This window comes from Peromyscus eremicus, chromosome 5, assembly GCF_949786415.1.
Source record: "Peromyscus eremicus chromosome 5, PerEre_H2_v1, whole genome shotgun sequence".
NCBI classification, from domain to species: domain Eukaryota; kingdom Metazoa; phylum Chordata; class Mammalia; order Rodentia; family Cricetidae; genus Peromyscus; species Peromyscus eremicus.
Window position 1 is genome coordinate 69,334,584 of NC_081420.1, and position 16,966 is coordinate 69,351,549.

Consider the following 16,966-nt stretch of genomic DNA (forward strand, 5'->3'; position numbering starts at 1 on the left):
GGGTTAAAGCTGTGTTCTCCACCACTGCCTGACTGAAAATTACTTTCTTTAAGGTACTCACAAAAGTGGTCTCTGGGGGCTGGAGATGGATCAGCAGTTAAGAGCATTTTGCTCTTGCATAGGACCCTGGAATCAGTTCCCTGCCACCCATTTCTGACCTCTGTGGGTACCAGGCATGCAAGTGGTACACATACATGCATGTAGGTAAAACATCTACACACATAAAAAAGAAATCTCTAAAAATGTCTGGTTTTCTCTCATCTTTTTTTTCCCTTTTTCCTTCAAGACAGGGTTTCTCAATGTAGCCCTGGCTATCCTTGAACTTGCTCTGTAGACAAGGTTGGCCTCAAACTCCCAGAGAGCTGCCTGCTTCTGCTTTCAGAGCACTGGAATTAAAGTCATGCGCCACCACTGCCCAGCTTGGTCAGGTTTTTTATTGTTGACTAAGCCTCATTTTCTCAGCTGCGAAATAGCATAGTACTCTTATGCTACAGCATGAGCTTATACGTTATGAGCTTATATAGTGGAGTGCATTATTTTAGTCTTTCTTTTTTATACATTTTATTTTAATTTACTTTTTTTTTTTTTTAAAGATTTATTTATTTATTATGTATACAATGTTCTGCCTGCATGTATGTCTACAGGCCAGAAGAGGGCACCAGATCTCATTACAGATGGTTGTGAGCCACCATGTGGTTGCTGGGAATTGAACTCAGGACCTCTGGAAGAGCAGCCAGTGCTCTTAACCTCTGAGCCATCTCTCCAGCCCCCTTAATTTACTTTTTTTAAAGATTTATTTTGTATGAGTGTTGTACCTGCATGTATGTCTGTGTATCTCATGTAATGCCTGGTGTCTGAGGAAGTGGTGAGCCTCCCCATGGCTGCTGGGAATCCAACCCAGGCCTTTGCAAGAATAAGTGTTCTTTAACCACTAAGCCAACTTTTCTGTCACATGTCTTTCAACAAGGACCATGCTGACATGAGATATGCAGGCACTGTTTATTTATTTATCAATTTTGGCATACACTATTGAGCATCTTTAAAAAATTGTATTATTGCTTTCTGTGTATAAGTGTTTTGCCTGCATGTATGTCTTCACCACATATGTGCCTGATGCCCACTGAGGTCAGGGGAGAGTATTGGTATTGTGGGTGCTGGGGATGGAACTCATGTCCTCTACAGACACAGGAGTAACAAGTGCTCCTACCTGCCAAGCCAACTCTCCTAGTGAGCATTTTAAGCCTCATGTCTTCTTCTTTCTTCCCCCTTCCTTCCTTCCTTCCTTCCTTCCTTCCTTCCTTCCTTCCTTCCTTCCTTTTCTTTTTTTTTTTTTTTTTTTAAAGAAATATAGGGAGGATCTCTCTTACTGTGTAACCCAGGCTGGCCTCTGCTCATTGACCTCCCAGATGCTGGGATTATAGGTGTGTGCCATCACTCCCAGTTTTCCTGTAGCACTTTTTTCTTAATCAAAGAGGAAATGTGAGACATAGATAAATATACAGTATTTTGTTCAGGGTCCTGTGAAAAATAGCTTGAGACTTGGGTACTTCAAAAATTGGTGATCTTAAATATGCTGTTATATGCTTTAGTTTATGTGTTCAGTGTGTGTTTCTGAGACAGATAGATAAGATAGACTTGAACTGACAGTCTCATGAATGTAAACTTGACATTATTTTAGGATAGAAGTAAAGTGTAATAGGGTCTATGTGATAAGGTTAGAGGTGTACCATCATTTCATGGCTGGATCGTCTCATAGATTTATTTTACTAATTTTTGCCATTGTTCATGTCCCATAATCTCTATTTTTACTCCCTTTGCCTTGAAAATAGGATGGGAAAATTTGTAAGAATGGATTTTCTACTCCTGTTAACTTTGAATTTTCTCCCCTCTCTTTCAAATATACTTTATCCTCCTTGGTCTGTCTTTTGTTTGGAGCCAGCTTCTTGACTTGTCGTTTTGACTGGCTTTGAACTCATGACCCTTCCATTCAGTATTCAGAATGCTGGGATTATGGGCCTCTGACTCTCAGCATTCCTCCGTTGCCTGTAATTCTTTGTGTAGGCTGAGGCCTTATAGGCTTCCCCTCACTCTCTAATTTGGCATGTCTGTTGTCCTTATTGAGCTCAGGGTTAGTCAGTCATGGTAGTGAGGCTTTACAGGAGTAGCTTCTGACACTACCAGCAGACGCAGTCTCACAGTGAACTCCTTGATTCTCTTGGTCTTGTAATCAGTCTCTCCGCCATTCTTCCACAATGTTCCCTAAGCCTTAGGTGCTGAAATGTTTGTAGATGTAACCATTGCAGGTGGGCTCCACAACTATGTATTTTGATTGATAGTAGTTTTATGTAATCGTCTCTGTCTGTTGGAAATCTCTCTCTCTCTCTCTTTTTTTTTTTTTTTTTAAAGATTCATTTATTCTTGGGTGCTGGAGAGATGGCTCAGTCATTAGGACCTGGGCTTACTTTCCAGCATCCACATGGCAGCTCAAAACTCTAACTCCAGCTCCATGGGCTCCAATACCCTCACACAGACATACATGTAAACAAAACACCAATACACATAAAATACAAATTAAAAATAAGTTTTATTAATTGTGTGTATGAGTGTTTTGACTACTTGTGGGTATATGTGCACTGCACATGTGCAGTGTCCATGGGCTATAAGAGGGCACTGCATCCCTGGAACTGGAGTTGCAGATGATTGTGACCGGCTATGTGGGTGCTGGGAACAGGAACTGGGTCCTCTGCAAGAGTAGCCAGCACTGTTTTAGCTGCTGAGCCATCTCTCTCCAGCTCTGGTTTTTGTTTTTGTGTTATAATCTAGATTCTATGTGTGAGATAAATTTTAGTCCAATATGTAGTATTTTCTTTATGGAGTATCCTTTTGGTGTTAAATTTAATAGCTTTATAGCTTTTTACGTAAGGCTAGACCCTAGAAATCCCCCTCTCCCCCCCCTTTTTTTTTTAAGAAATGGTGGTTTACATTTAAATCTGTGATCCATTTTATGTTAATTTTTTTTGTTTTTTTGAGACAGGGTTTCTCTGTGTAGTCATGACTGTCCAGAAATTCTGTAGACCTCCTGTGTGATGGGATTAAAGACATGTGCCACTTTGCCTGGCTATTTTAAGTTAAATTTTAAGCCCTGGGTGCCTTGCTCATTTGAAACATCTCTTACCTTTTTTCCACCCGTGCCCTCTTCACACTTTAGAGCTCAAACCATAGCCTTGTGCATTCTTGGCAAATATCCTAACACTGAACTATCCCCAGCTCCAGCCCTTGGCTTCTGAGCCTCTACCTACTAGGTGCTAGGATGAACACCATGCTGAGCTTTTTTTTTTCCTTTCTTGAGACAGTCTCTGAATGTAGCCCTGGCTGTTCTGGAAGGAACTCTTTGTGTAGATCAGTCCTGCCACTGCCTCTCTAGAGTTCTGGGATTAAAGGTGTGCTCCACAATGCCTAGTCAGGCTGAAACCTTTAAAATACATGTATCAAATGCTGTACATTTCCCATTCAACTATGGTGTAAGTCCTTTGAGAGTAGTGCCTGTGTCCTCAGTTGAGTTTTAGTTTTAATTTTGTGACAATATGACATTTTTCTTTACATGAAGGATCTTTTTGTTTCTGATCTTGTATGATTTATCATGTTTTACATTTCCTTTTTTGTTGTTCTTTTTGTTTTTTTTTTGAGACAGGATTTCTCTGTGTAATTCTGGCTGTCCTGGAATTTGATCTGGCTTTGGGAGATAAGCCTGCCTCTGCTTCCTTAGTCCTGGGATTAAAGGCATGTGCCACCCCACTTGATTGTTTTACCTTTCTGGATTCTGGTAGTTGATATTTATTAGGGTGCCTTCTTATGTATAATTATAATTTTTTTAGTTTTAATTATGTGTATATATGTGTGTTTGTGTATTTGCCACGTGTATGCAGGTGGCTATAGGACATTAGATTCCCTGGAGCTAGAGTTCAGATGCCTGAACTATGCTGTTTGGGTGCTAGGACTGGAGTCCGGGTGCTCTAGAAGAGAAAACAGTCTCTCCAGCTCCTCTCTCTAGTTGTTTAAACAAAGCTCTTGCCATGGAGGCCTAGCTCACCTGGAACCTGCCACCTGAACCAGACTGGCTCAAACTTGCAGTGGCTGTCCTGGTTCTGCCTACCAGGCATTAGGATTACAGGTGTGAGCCAACATGCTTGGGGTATACTTGAGGTATACCTGAGGTCCCCCAACCCCCACCCCCAGACAGGATCTATGTCCACATTTTTAACCAGATAAAAAAGGTTTACTATTAGGTTCTCTTTATGTTTTCTGTATTATATCCTTTGTGACTCTGACTATAAATACATTTGTTTTTTTGACATTGTTAAGCTAACTGAAGTTCACCTTTCAGAGTTCTTTCCCCCTTGTTTCACTCAGGTTATTGAAAGTTACTTGAGGGTCTGGGGAGATGGCTCAGCAGTGAAGTGCTTGTTGCATAAGCATGAGGATCTGGGTTTGGATTCCCAGCACTCACATAAGAAGCCAGGAAGGGTGGTCCCAACACAGAAAGGCAGAGTTAGGGGATCTTTGTGATTTTCTTTTTTTTTTTTTTTTTTTTTTTTTAAGATTTATTTATTTATTTATTACGTATACAGCATGTATGACTGCAGGCCAGAAGAGGGCACCAGATCTCATTACAGATGGTTGTGAGCCACCATGTGGTTGCTGGGAATTGAACTCAGGACCTCTGGAAGAACAGTCAGTGCTCTTAACCTCTGAGCCATCTCTCCAGCCCCCCTTTGTGATTTTCTATCAAGTCAGTCTAGCCAATTGGTAAGCTCCAGGTTCAGTGAGAGACCCTGTCTAGAAAAATAAGGTGGAGGGTCATAGAGCAGAACATCTGATGTCAGCCTCTGGCTTGTATGCTCACATTCATAGGTGTGTCCACCCCTGTGCTCCACACATTTGCAAAGACATGCATATATCACACCATGTACAATAAACAAACATTACTTGGTTTTATGTGCTGTGAACTAGTTTTTCCTGTTAAACCTTGTGATTTTTATGTTTATAATTTCAAGTTTTTATTTTATTTATTTTTTTGAATCAGGGTCTCAGGTAGTCTAAGCTCCGGATCCTCCTGCCTTTTCCTTTCAAGTGCTGGGGTTATAGGCAGTTAGTAATATGGCTCAAATTTTAAATCCCCCCCCCCCCCCAAGATTTCTCTGTGTAACAGTTCTGGCTGTCCTGGAACTCTTTAGACCAGACTGGTCTTGAACTCACAGAGATCTGCCTGCCTCTGCCTCTTGAGTGCTGGGATTAAAGGAGTGTGCCACCACTGCCTACCAAATTTTTAAGTGTTTTGTTATTACTTGCTTGCTTCCTCTAGCTTTCTGCTTATCTAGCCGTTATAACTGTTTTAAAGGACTTGTCTAATAGTTATCTGCATTTCATTACTGGTTTGATTAATTCTTATTTCATTACAGGGTAGAATTTCCTGCTTTTGTATTGGTCTTATAAATTTTTCCCTGTGTGCTTGCGTGTGCATGTCTATGTGTATGTATGTATGTATTGTGTGTGTATGTGTGTGTGTTTGGCTCTGTTTAAGAATGTGAGGATGTACATGCTATGGTGAGTGTGTGGAGGTAAAGGGGCAACAACTTCAATGTTTGGGGGTCAGTTCTGTTCTCCTCCCATGGGTTCCAGGTATTAAACTCAGGTTATCAGGATTGCCCTGCAAACACTTACCCACCAAGCCATCTTTCCAGCCCTCTCCTGTTTTTCTTATCCCTCTGATGTTATGTTCTGGCTTTTGGGAGAATGTATTAGTCACTTTGTGTAATGCTGGACCTTGTTCCCTCTGATTCTTCCTGGCTTCGGATAGGCCCTTACATGTAAGTGCTGATTTGGTATTCAACTAAAAGTTCTAGAATGAGCCTTTGTAGATTTCTTCATTTCTCTCTCTCTCTCCAGCTGTCTACTCATTGCTGGTCTCCTTTGTGAACTCTAGCCACCTTGGCTTCCTTGGACTCCCAGCTCCATTTCCTCAACTTGGGGAGACCACAGGCCCTGTCTGGGTACCTCCTCCCTGTTCCTCGGCCTGAAAACTCTCCCAAGGCAGTAAGCTGGGCACTCTGTGGCTCGTGTCATTTGTTCTTGTCTCCTAGGTACCATTGTCTTGTTTCTTGTCTAGTATCTTCAGTGCTATTGTTTTACTCATTTTGTTAGGTTTTTATTATTTCATATAAGAAAGCTGAGTCGAGTTCCTTTTGTTCACTGCATCTTGATGGAAATCATGTCATTGTGATAGTTGGGGTGTCATTGTGAGCAGTTGATAGTGAGCATGTCGTGGTTTGTGTGTTGACCTGAGTTCTCAGTCTGCTCAGAGCTTTAGCTTCTTTAATTTCTCTCTCTAGTTTAATTTGCATAAGGTGTTTATGTGTTGGAGATACCAGTCTTTGTTAGAGAAATGTTTTATATATACTTCTTCAATCTATATAATTCACCTATTTATTTTCTTAATTGTACCCGTAAGCAGAAATATTTAAATCTGATGAAGTCTAATTTGTCAGTGTTTTCTTTTATAGTTGTTGCTTACTGTGAGCTAAGACACTTTGCCTAACCCTGAAGTCATGAAGGTAATTTCCTTTAAATTTTTTATTTTTGCTAATTTATATTTAGGTCTGTGACACATTTCACATTATTTTTTGTAGGTTTCAGTTTTTATATATGGCTGTGCAGTTACTTTTGTAGGAAACCTGTCTTCACTGCATTGCTGTTGTAGAGCATGCTGTAATGTAAAGTGAGCCCTCTTGGAGAACTTCACCTTCTTCAATTAGTCTGTTCATCTAGCCTCATTTTTATCACGTGTTCCAAATTTTTTTTTTTTTTTTCTTCGAGACAGGGTTTCTCTGTGTAGTTTTGGTGCCTGACCTGGATCTCGCTCTGTAGACCAGGCTGGCCTCGAACTCACAGAGATCCGCCTGGCTCTGCCTCCCAAGTGCTGGGATTAAAGGCGTGCGGCCACCACCGCCTAGCTGTTCCAAATATTTGTAATTTATTATAATTCTTTTTTTTTTTTCCCATAATAGGTTTTCTTTGTATAACCCTGACTACTCTAGACCAGGCTGACCTTGAGCTTACAGAGATCTGCCTGCCTCTATCTCCCAAGCGCTGGGGTTAAAGACATTCGCTACCACTGCCCAGCGTTTTATTATAAATCTTGAAGTTAAAATTGCAAGTCTTTTAATCTTCCTTTTTCTCTTCAAGAGTGCACAGTCTGAATTCATATTCTGTATTTCCTCCAAAACATCAATGAGATGATGACATTTGCTTTGAATCTATAGATAAGTGTTAGAATTGACATGTGAAGTTTTGAACCCTGGTATCTATATTACTATGTATGTATGTTATGTATATATGTATGTATGTATCTTGGACATGTCCACCTGGAATTAACAGTTGTGCAGCATCATATGTCGCCCCATTTTTTATTTTTCCTTTTTTAAAAGACAAGGTATCACTATGTAGCCTTGGATGACCTCAAATTTACCAGTAGACCAGTCTATCCTTGAGCTCATAAGAGATCTCCTTGCCTTTGCTTCTGGCTCAGCCCTATTTTTCTTTTTCTTTTCTATTTGTGGGAGTCTCTTGTTTCCCTTTTATAGGTCTTGGGGATCAGACTCGGGTCATTAGGTTTGTCAGCAAGCACCTTTATCTGCTGAGTTATTTCACCAGCCTTGGCCTATTTTTAAAAACCTATTTATGTGGCATTTATTTATTTATTTATTTATTTATTTATTTATTTATTTATTTATTTATTTATTGTTTTGTGTTTTTGTTTTTTTTGAGACAGGGTTTTTCTGTATAATAGTCCTGGCTGTCCTGGATCTCACTCTGTAGACCAGGCTGGTCTGGAACTCAAGAGATCCACCTGTCTCTGCCTCCTGAGTGTTGGTATTAAAGGTATGCGCCACCACCGCCTGGCTTGTTGTTTTAAAGGTAACCCAAGCTGGCCTTGAACTTGTAGTCCTGAGTGCTGGGATTACTGGCTACATTTTTGCAATCCTTTTGAGTGTTGAGGTATGTTTATATACCACTGTTGCCTGGCTAAAATGGCAATTTCTAATTATTCTGAGAATTGATTTTAATTTTGATTTTTGGAGACATAGTCTTCCTTTGTATTCCTGGCTGGAATAGAATAGCCTGGCCTCAAACTCCAGAGAGCTGTATGCCTCTGCCTCCTGAGTGCTGGGGTTAAAGGCTTGTGACACCAAGCCCAGCATGTTGTTGGCTTTTTATTAATGATGTTTATCATACTGTTTTCAAATACAGGTTTTATTATTTAAAATGTATCAACAAATCAGGACATAAACTGTCATTAAAAATATCTTTACATTCACTAGTCACTAGAAGAAGGGAGCAGTGGGCCATGCTACAGTGTCAACCTTCAGTGGTGCTGGGGTTGGTCATGTGGCAGAGGGGGAAAAGGGAAACCTGAAGGAATGAATGAGTTGGTCTGTACTTGTTTCTGGGGTGCCTCAGGTTGGGGGATACAATGGTCTAGACTTCAGTAGGCTAAGAAGGTTAAGGTTCAGGTATGGGCTCTGGGTTTGCACATGAAAGCTGTCACACTGTCTCAAGAATTTGTAGTTCTGGCAAGGACAGTCACTGCAGAATATGCATTAAAAATACAGCAGGTGCTGGTGCTTAAGCATATGTAAAGCCTTGGATTTGACCTCAAGTACTGTAAAAACAAAACCCCAAAACAACATGAAAACATAGCTGGGTGTAAAGCAAGCACTTGGGAGGCTGAGACTGGAGGATTGTAATGAGTTATCGGAGAATTTGTATTGTAAATGGGTACTGAGTTTTCTTCAATGCTGTTTTTATATTGAGATGATATATTGTTGGATTCAGATTGTTAATATTAGATCTTTTTACATTTATGTACATCAAAATTTTTATAATTTTTTTTAGCTATTTGCTAGATATTGATTTTATTTTTATTTTTTATTTTTTTAATTGTTTGAATTTTTGAGTGTCATGTAGCTCAGGCTGACCCGGATCCACTTTTTATTTTTTAAGATTTGTTTTATTCCGGGTAGCAGTGGCACACGCCTTTAATCCCAGCACTCGGGAGGCAGAGCCAGGCGGATCTCTGTGAGTTTGAGGCCAGCCTGGTCTACAGAGCGAGATCCAGGTCAGGCACCAAAACTACACAGAGAAACCCTGTCTCGAAAAACAAACAAACAAAAACAAAAACAAAAGTTTTAATTTGTATGTGTATATTTATCTGCATGTATGTCTATGTATCACTTGTGTGCTGGGTGTCTGCAGAGTTACAGATGGTTGTTGTTAATCTCCAGGTGCAGGGAATTTAACTCTGGTCCTCTAGAAGAACAGTGGTGCTATTAACTGCAGGGCCATCTCTTCACATCCACCTCCCCTCCCCCCAGTTAATAATGCTCCTGTTCTCCCAAGTTCTAGGATTACAGGGATTTATCACCAGCCCGGTTTTTGATTATTGGTGGGATTTTTTCTGTGGGGGGAAGCGGGGGTTTGAGATAGGGTTTTTCTGTGTAATACTGACTGTCCTGAAACTAGCTCTGTAGACCAGGCTGGCCTTGAACCCACAGAGATCCATCTGTCTCCTGGTGTTGGGCTCAAAGGCAGTTGCCACTGCCACCCAGCTGTTTATTATTAATTTTGAGACAAGATTTCACTGTGAAGTTCTAGCTGGCCGCCCTCTTGCTATGTAGACCAAACTGGCCTTTAACTTCAGATGATCTTCCTGTATGTCTCTCAAGTGGTGTGATTATAGGTTTGTAACATCATGTTCTTGTTACCCCCTTAAAAAGAAGGGCTTGCAGTTTCAGCTTTATTATTAACAAATGATTGATGGACTTTGCTTTTAGACTTCCCTGACCGATTTTTTTCTGTTTCATTCATCCACTTTGTTATTATTTTTTCAACTTATATAAAAAAAAGACCATTTATTTATTTGTTTCTTTGCTTATTTGTGTGTGTGTAAGTCAGAGAACAACTCTGGTAGTTGGTTCTCTCCGTTGTGTAGGATCTGAGGATCAAACTCTGGTAGGTTTGATGGCAAACACTTTTACCCTCCTAGCCCTCTTGCTAGCCCTAGTCTCTTTGTTCAGCCTTTGTTCGTATAGGTGGGATCCTACATCATTAATTTTATATATTTCTAATGTAGTCAGTAAACATACTAAATGATTTAATTCCATTGTGTCTTGAGCAGGTGGGTGGTACATACCTGTAATGCACTCTGAAGACAGAGGCAGATAAATTGCTCTAAGTTTCAGGCCAGCTTGGTCTAGATAGTACGTTCTAGGCTAACCAGAGCTGCATAATGAGACCCTGTCTCAAAACAGTTTTAAAGTTATATCTTACTTTATAGACTTATTTATAAGGTCTTTGGTGAATGTATCATGTTTATCTAAAAGTACATGTTTTATATTTATACTATGGCTCAAATTATCTATGTTTTTGTTATATGTATATTTGTGTATGAATGGAGGCCAGAGATCAACATTCTGTGTGTTCCTCAGTACCTCTCCACCGTGCTTTATGAGATGGAGTTGCTCACTAAACTTTGAGTTTACCTTTTTAGCTAGCCGGCTTGGTTGGCTAGCACAGCCCAGAGACCCTTCTATCTCAGCCTTTTCAGTGCTGGGAATTACATACAGGTGTTAGCCATTATTTTTATGTAGTTTAGACTTACAAGTAACTTAAATTTATTTTAGAATTACTTTAATAAAATACAATTAATATACTATATAGTTCAAACATTTGAAGTGTGTAATTTCTGAATTTTTGTGCATTATATATGTGTATGTGTGCTTGAGCTGCAGACTTAATGTTAAGATCTTATGAATTTTCCTAGCTGGGTGGTGGTGGCACATGCCTTTAATCCTAGCACTTACACCTTTAATCCCACACCTAACTGGGCAGATCTCTGTGAGTTTGGGGCCGTCCTGGTCTATGGAGTGAGTTACAGGACAGCCAAGGCTACACAGAGAAACCATGCCTTGGTGGGGGTGGGGTGGGGAGATTTTCCTTGGTGGTTTTTTTTTTTTTTTTTTGGACACAGAGTCTTACTCTATAGTTGGAATGTCCTGGAACTCACTATGTAGACCATACTGGCTTTGAATTCAGAGATCTGACTGCCTCTGCGTCTTGAGTGTTTGTATTAAAGGTGTGAGCCACCATACACATACACACACATACACACATACACACATACACACACACACACACACACACACACACATCTCTAGTGTCTGCTAGTGATCCTCCAGAATCCCTTTCCCCAGGACTGGGATTCTAGGCTTGTGCTGCCATGCCCAGCTTGTTTCACATGGATTCTGGGAGAGCTGAACTCAGATCCTCGTAAGTACAGCTGTCAAATCCATCTCCTAAACTCATTTTCTTTTAATTCCATCCACCCATCCATCCATCCAGTGTACATATGTGTGTGGGTACGCACATTTCCATAATGTGCTTGTGGAGGTCAGAAGACAATTTGCAGGAGTCAGTTTTCTCCATCTTTGTAGGAGTCAGTTCTCACAACAATGTGGGTCCCGTGGTTTGGTTGGTTCAGGTCATCAGATTTGATGACAAGTAATAGGTTTTCTGTAACCTCTCCACCCACTCAGTAAATCAGATCAAGCTAAACTGAAAAAGTATAACAACAGGTTTATTTGAACAAATTAACTCCTGGGAGGGTTCTCCAGTCCCAGAGATCCAGGCCGGAGAAGCTGCATGCTAGAACTTAAAGCAGGGAGATTATATAGCCTGTAGGCAAGGGGTGATGATGTGTCCACCACAAGCTGTGTTTGTGCCCGAGTATGGTCAAAAGCTGGAGTGCTTAGACAGTGACTTGGGCTGCTGGTGGCTACAGGGGAGGAAGTTAAACGTGGAACTGGTCTTTTTGGCGCCTTTTCTTTGTTGGAGATTCTCTGAGAGGGAGGGGTTTGGAGAGAGAGAAAGGGAGCGGGGGAGGGTGGGCAGGGGAGAGAGGAGAGGGATGTGGCTTTCCTGATCATGCAGGGGGCTAGCTGGAGGTTCCAACTGAACAACAGGATTTTTACTGCTGAGTTATCTTGTTGGCCCAATTTGTTTATTGTTGTTGTCATTGTTATTTGTATGTTTGTAAATGTGTGTTGCACACATGTTGTGGTGCTGCCATAGCAAGCATGTGGAAGCCAGAGGATACATTTGTGGAGTTTTGTGTTTTCATATTTACAGTTTCTAGAGAGAGAACTCAGCTCTCCAGGTTTGCTGAGTCATCTTGCCAGCCTTTCCTCCTTATGTTTACAAAGTATGTTTTCTGATAATGTTAGTTATTTGTTTCTGAGACTAAATACTTGACAGAAAGCCGGGCAGTGGTGGTGCACACCTTTAATCCCAGCACTCAGGAGGCAGAGGCAGGTGAATCTCAGTGAATTTGAGGCTAGCCTGGTCTACAGAGTAAGTTCCAGGACAGTCAGGGTTGTAACACTGTTTTGAAAAACCAAAGTGGGGAAAAAAAATCTGACAGAAAGAAGGAAGGGCCCAGAATGTTGACTACCTCACATACGTAATCCATTTCACCTGGGCCTTCAGTAACCCAGTTTAGGGTGGCTCTCCTGCTTGAGAACCCTCACCTCACAGATACTCCCATCACTGTGCTGGAGTCTTCCGGGAGGTTGGCCGACACAGTTCTGCCCATATCAATTGCATATATAAAGATAGAGTTCTGTGTTGACAGTGAATGCTTTTTCTTCCAGTACTTGATCACATTTATATTTTGGGTCTCTCTCCTTTTTTTTTTTTTTTTTTTTGTTTGTTTGTTTTTGATTTTTCGAGACAGGGTTTCTCTATGTAGCCTTGGCTGTCCTGGAACTCACTTTGTAGACCAGGCTGGCTTCGAACTCAGAGATCCACCTGCCTCTGCCTCCCGAGTGCTGGGATTAAAGGTATGTGCTGCCGCCGCAACCACCACCACCTGGCTCTGTTTTACTGTTTTTTTGAGACAGAGTTTTTTGTGTAGTCCTTGCTGGCCTAGAGTGTGCTTTGTAGAATAGGCTGGCCTTGAACTTGTAGCAGTCCTTTTGTCTCTGCCTTTCCAATGTTATGATTAGAGATCTGCATCACTAGGTCTTCCAGTTGAGCCTCCTGTTTTGTTCCTGAGTTCTCTGAGCATTCCTTTTTAAAAAAAAATATATATTATAGTTCTCTCTCTCTTCCTCCTTTTGCTATTCTGCAATGCTGGTTTTTACAATGCTGAACAATTAAACCCAGTTTTCCACAACTGAATTACATCTCTAGCTTTGTTTTAATTTTGAGACAGGATATAGCAGAGGCTGGTGTTTAAATCACTGTAACCCTGGCTGGCCTTAACTTGGCTCAGTCCTCCTGTGTTTCTTGTGCTACCAGGCCAGGCTTTATTGTTTGTTTGTTTGTTTTTTTCTTTCCCAGAGCCTTGTAAAAGCTAGGTATTCTTTCTACCATCAAGCTACATCTGTAGACCCATTCAGTTATTTATTTAGCTTTTCTTTTGTTGATATTTCTCATTTCATTTATTATAGGTACATTTTCATTCTATTTCATATGTATTTTATTTATTTAATTTAGAGTCTCACTATATGTATCCCTGGCTGGCCTAGATAGAACTTGACATGTAGACCCAGGTTGGCCTCAGATGCACGGAGATTTTGAGATCTGCCTGTTTCATATATATTTTAAAACTCTCTACTCTCTCGAAAGTGCAAGTAATCTTGGAGTTGATATTTGTTGACTTCCTTTTGTTTTAACAATGATTAACCTTTTTTCTGGTTCTTTACAGGTCAAGTAATGTAGATCATCTCACAAACATTGTATTATTTGTTGAAAAGGCCATGTTCTATTATATTCCTTTGAAGGGATTGATATTTTTAGTTCAGTAGAGTCTTTATCTAGTCATTACTTAGCACCTCATAAACCAAGTATGGTGGAGCATGCCTAGAGTTTTAGCACTAGAAGATAGAGACAGATCAGAATTTTAAGATATCCCACACAGGAATTTGTACAAGACTCTGTCTTAAAAAATAAAAGAAATTGATATATTGCTATCTTTGTGTGTGTGTGTGTGTGTGTGTGTGTGTGTGTGTGTTTGTGTGTTTGTGTGTAGAAGTGAAGGCATATACATGCCATGATGCATGTGTGGAGGTTGAGGACAACCTTGAATGTGATGTGGGTCCTCAGTATTGATCCTGTTGCTTGTTTCAGACTGTATGCCAGGCCAGTGAGCGGCTTTCTTTCTCTCCCATCCAGCTGGAGAGCACCGAAGGTCCCCCGCACTCTTTCTTTCTTGCTCATCTCACTTGTTCGGCTTTACCCATTGAGCCGTCTCACCAACCCTGAAATTGAAAATTTTAAAATTAGAGTTGGATGATTGGTTGCCTTTAAACCCATTTTGTATGTATTTCGAATACCTATTTAAATTTCATTTTGTTTTTATGTCTCTCTCTCTTTTCCCTTAGCTGGGCTAGTGGTTTGCCCTGTGTATGTGTGGTGTAAGGTCAACAAGAGATTGGGTTGATTTTATAACTATGAAAGTAGCTTCTCTCTCCTCAGTTTGCCCTGTTTGGGATTCAGGGATCTTACTTTATGGACACCAAAGTTGTTCTGAACCTTCTGTTGTGGTTCTTAGGTATTATAACTACAGAAGCCTCTAAAAGTTAACTCTGTCTTCTCATCAGGGTAATGCTTTAAAACAATGGTGTACTCTCATTCTTTCCAAGTTTTCACTTAGTATGCATTCTAGATGCTTGCTCATTTTTTTCCTTTGGTTTATCGAGACAGGGTTTCTCTGTGTGGTCCTGGCTGTCTTGGAACTCACTCTATAGACCAGGCTGGCTTCGAAACTCACAGAGATTCACCTGCCTCTGCCTCCCGAGTGCTGGTGTTAAAGGCGAGCGCCGCCGCCGCCGCCGCCGCCACCACCACCACCACCCAGCTTTAGATTCTTTCTTACTGTCATCCATTTCATTCAGATAGCAGTTACTTGTATTCTCCAGAATTTACAGTTACCTGTATTACAGATTTGTCCTCTCACAGGCTTACCACTTTCAGAAGTCATTTATTGTAGATTTTTAAAATGTATGATACAGTTGATTGTAATTTTCTTTTTAATTTTTCTTGTTAAATTTTTGAGACAGGTCTTTATGTAGCCTAGGCGGGCTTCAGATTTACTATGGAGCTAAGGATAATCTTGAATTCCTCTTGCCTCCTTAAGTGCTGGTATTACGGTTGAGGTCCACCATACCTGGCCCAGTGCAGTCAGTCACCATTAAAGAAACTTTTCCTCTTCAGCCTAGATAGGGTCTCACTATGTAGTTAGTAATGGCTTGCCTGGAACTCACTATGTTGACTGGGCTGGCCTTGAACTCAAGAAATCAGCCAGGTGGTGGTGGTTCACGCCATTAGCCTTTAATCCCAGCAGGTTGTTGGTGGTTCACACCTTTAATCCCAGCACTCCTGAGGCAGAGGAGAGGCAGAGGCAGGCAGATCTGTGAGTTTGAGGCCACCTCCACAAAAAGAAAGAAATCAGTTTGCCTCTGTCTCCCAAGTGTGCATCACTATGCTTGGCAATCTGGTTCTTTTTTTTTTTTTTTTTTATGTATTTTAGGATTTATTTTTATTTATGTGTATGCTATTTGGGTGTGAGTATGCATGTTTGTACCTGAAGAGGCCAGAAGAGAATGTCAGATCCCCTGGAATGGAAGTTAGAGACATTAGTGAGTCACGTGATGTGGATGCTAGGAACCTGACTTGGATTCTGTGGAAGAGCAGCCAGTGCTCTGCACTGCTGAACCATCTCTCCAGCCTTAAGCTGGTTCTTGCCTACATTAGAAACCAAAGTGATCTAGGTAAATGTTACAACCTTGTTTCTGACCTATGTTGAAAATTGCTTTTTTGTTTTTAAATGTTTTTTCACTGTAGCTCATACTAGCCTTGAGCTTGGTAGTCCTGCTTTAGCCTCCTGAGTGTTGGGGTTATCTGGTATGTCCTCCATGCCGAGAGTTTTCTTTTTTGTTTTCCCCAAGGAGATCTTGGCATGTTTTCTGGGGTGGCCTCAAACTCCTAGATTTACCTTCCTGCTACAGCATCCCAAGTGTTGTTGCACTCTCAATATCTGCTGCCTCATCCAACTTTGTTTTTACTAATATAAAATTCAGAATTTTGCTTGCTTGTTTTGAGAAACTATCTCATGTAGACTAGGCTGTCCTGGAATTCTATGTAGCCCATGATGACTTCAATTCATGGCAGTACTGCTGCCTAGATTTCCCAAGTATTGGGATGACAGGCAAGGGCCACTATGTTTGACCTCAATATAAAACTGAAAAAGTTAAAAAAAAGGGGGGGGTGTCCCAGGATTCCCCCCCCCCTTTGTTTTTTTTAAGACAGGGTTTCTTTCTGCATCAGTTCTGGTTGTCCTGGAATTCGCTTTGTAGACCAGGCTGGCCTCGAACTCACTAGAGATTGCCTGTCTCTACCTCCCAGGTGCTGGGATTAAAGGCGTGTGCTGCCGCCACCAACCAGCTATGGGGCAGAATTTTTAAAGTATAATTCTAAAGAAGTTGTTAATCTAGTATTATAAGAAAAATTATGGTTATTTTGAGGAATGGAGAGATGCTTTAGCAGTTCTTAAAAGCATTTACTCCTTTTGCAGAGGACCTGGGTTAGTTTTCCAGCAACCACATGATAGGTCACAATCATCCATAGTTCCAGTACCAGGGGATCTGGTGCCCTCTTTTGGACTCCATGGATACCTGCATACATATGACATGCATGCAGAGCACTCAAATATAACATAAAAATGAAACTTCAGAAAACAAGGTGTTTGCAGTGAATAGTTATTTTGTGAGAAGTGTGCTGGAATTTTCTTGGTGGCAATGAATAGAAATGCTACCCTTTTTTTTGTTAGTTTTGAAGTTATAGGAAAGAT

The 16,966-nt window shown here is 40.8% G+C and overlaps 1 protein-coding gene across 10 annotated transcripts in view; it reads left to right on the forward strand.

The window, feature by feature from the left end:
* Positions 1 to 16,966, forward strand: part of Mllt10 (MLLT10 histone lysine methyltransferase DOT1L cofactor) — a 172,883-nt gene that overhangs the window by 18,145 nt on the left and 137,772 nt on the right. Inside the window, exon 2 of one of the 10 annotated variants that reach the window (XM_059263634.1) lies at positions 6,561 to 6,611. The exons of the other annotated variants lie outside the window; for them this stretch is intronic. Within the exon in view, the coding sequence (XP_059119617.1) occupies positions 6,606 to 6,611 (6 nt within the window). The 5' untranslated portion in view covers positions 6,561 to 6,605. The remainder of the gene's footprint in view (positions 1 to 6,560; positions 6,612 to 16,966) is intronic. 10 annotated transcript variants of the gene reach the window in all.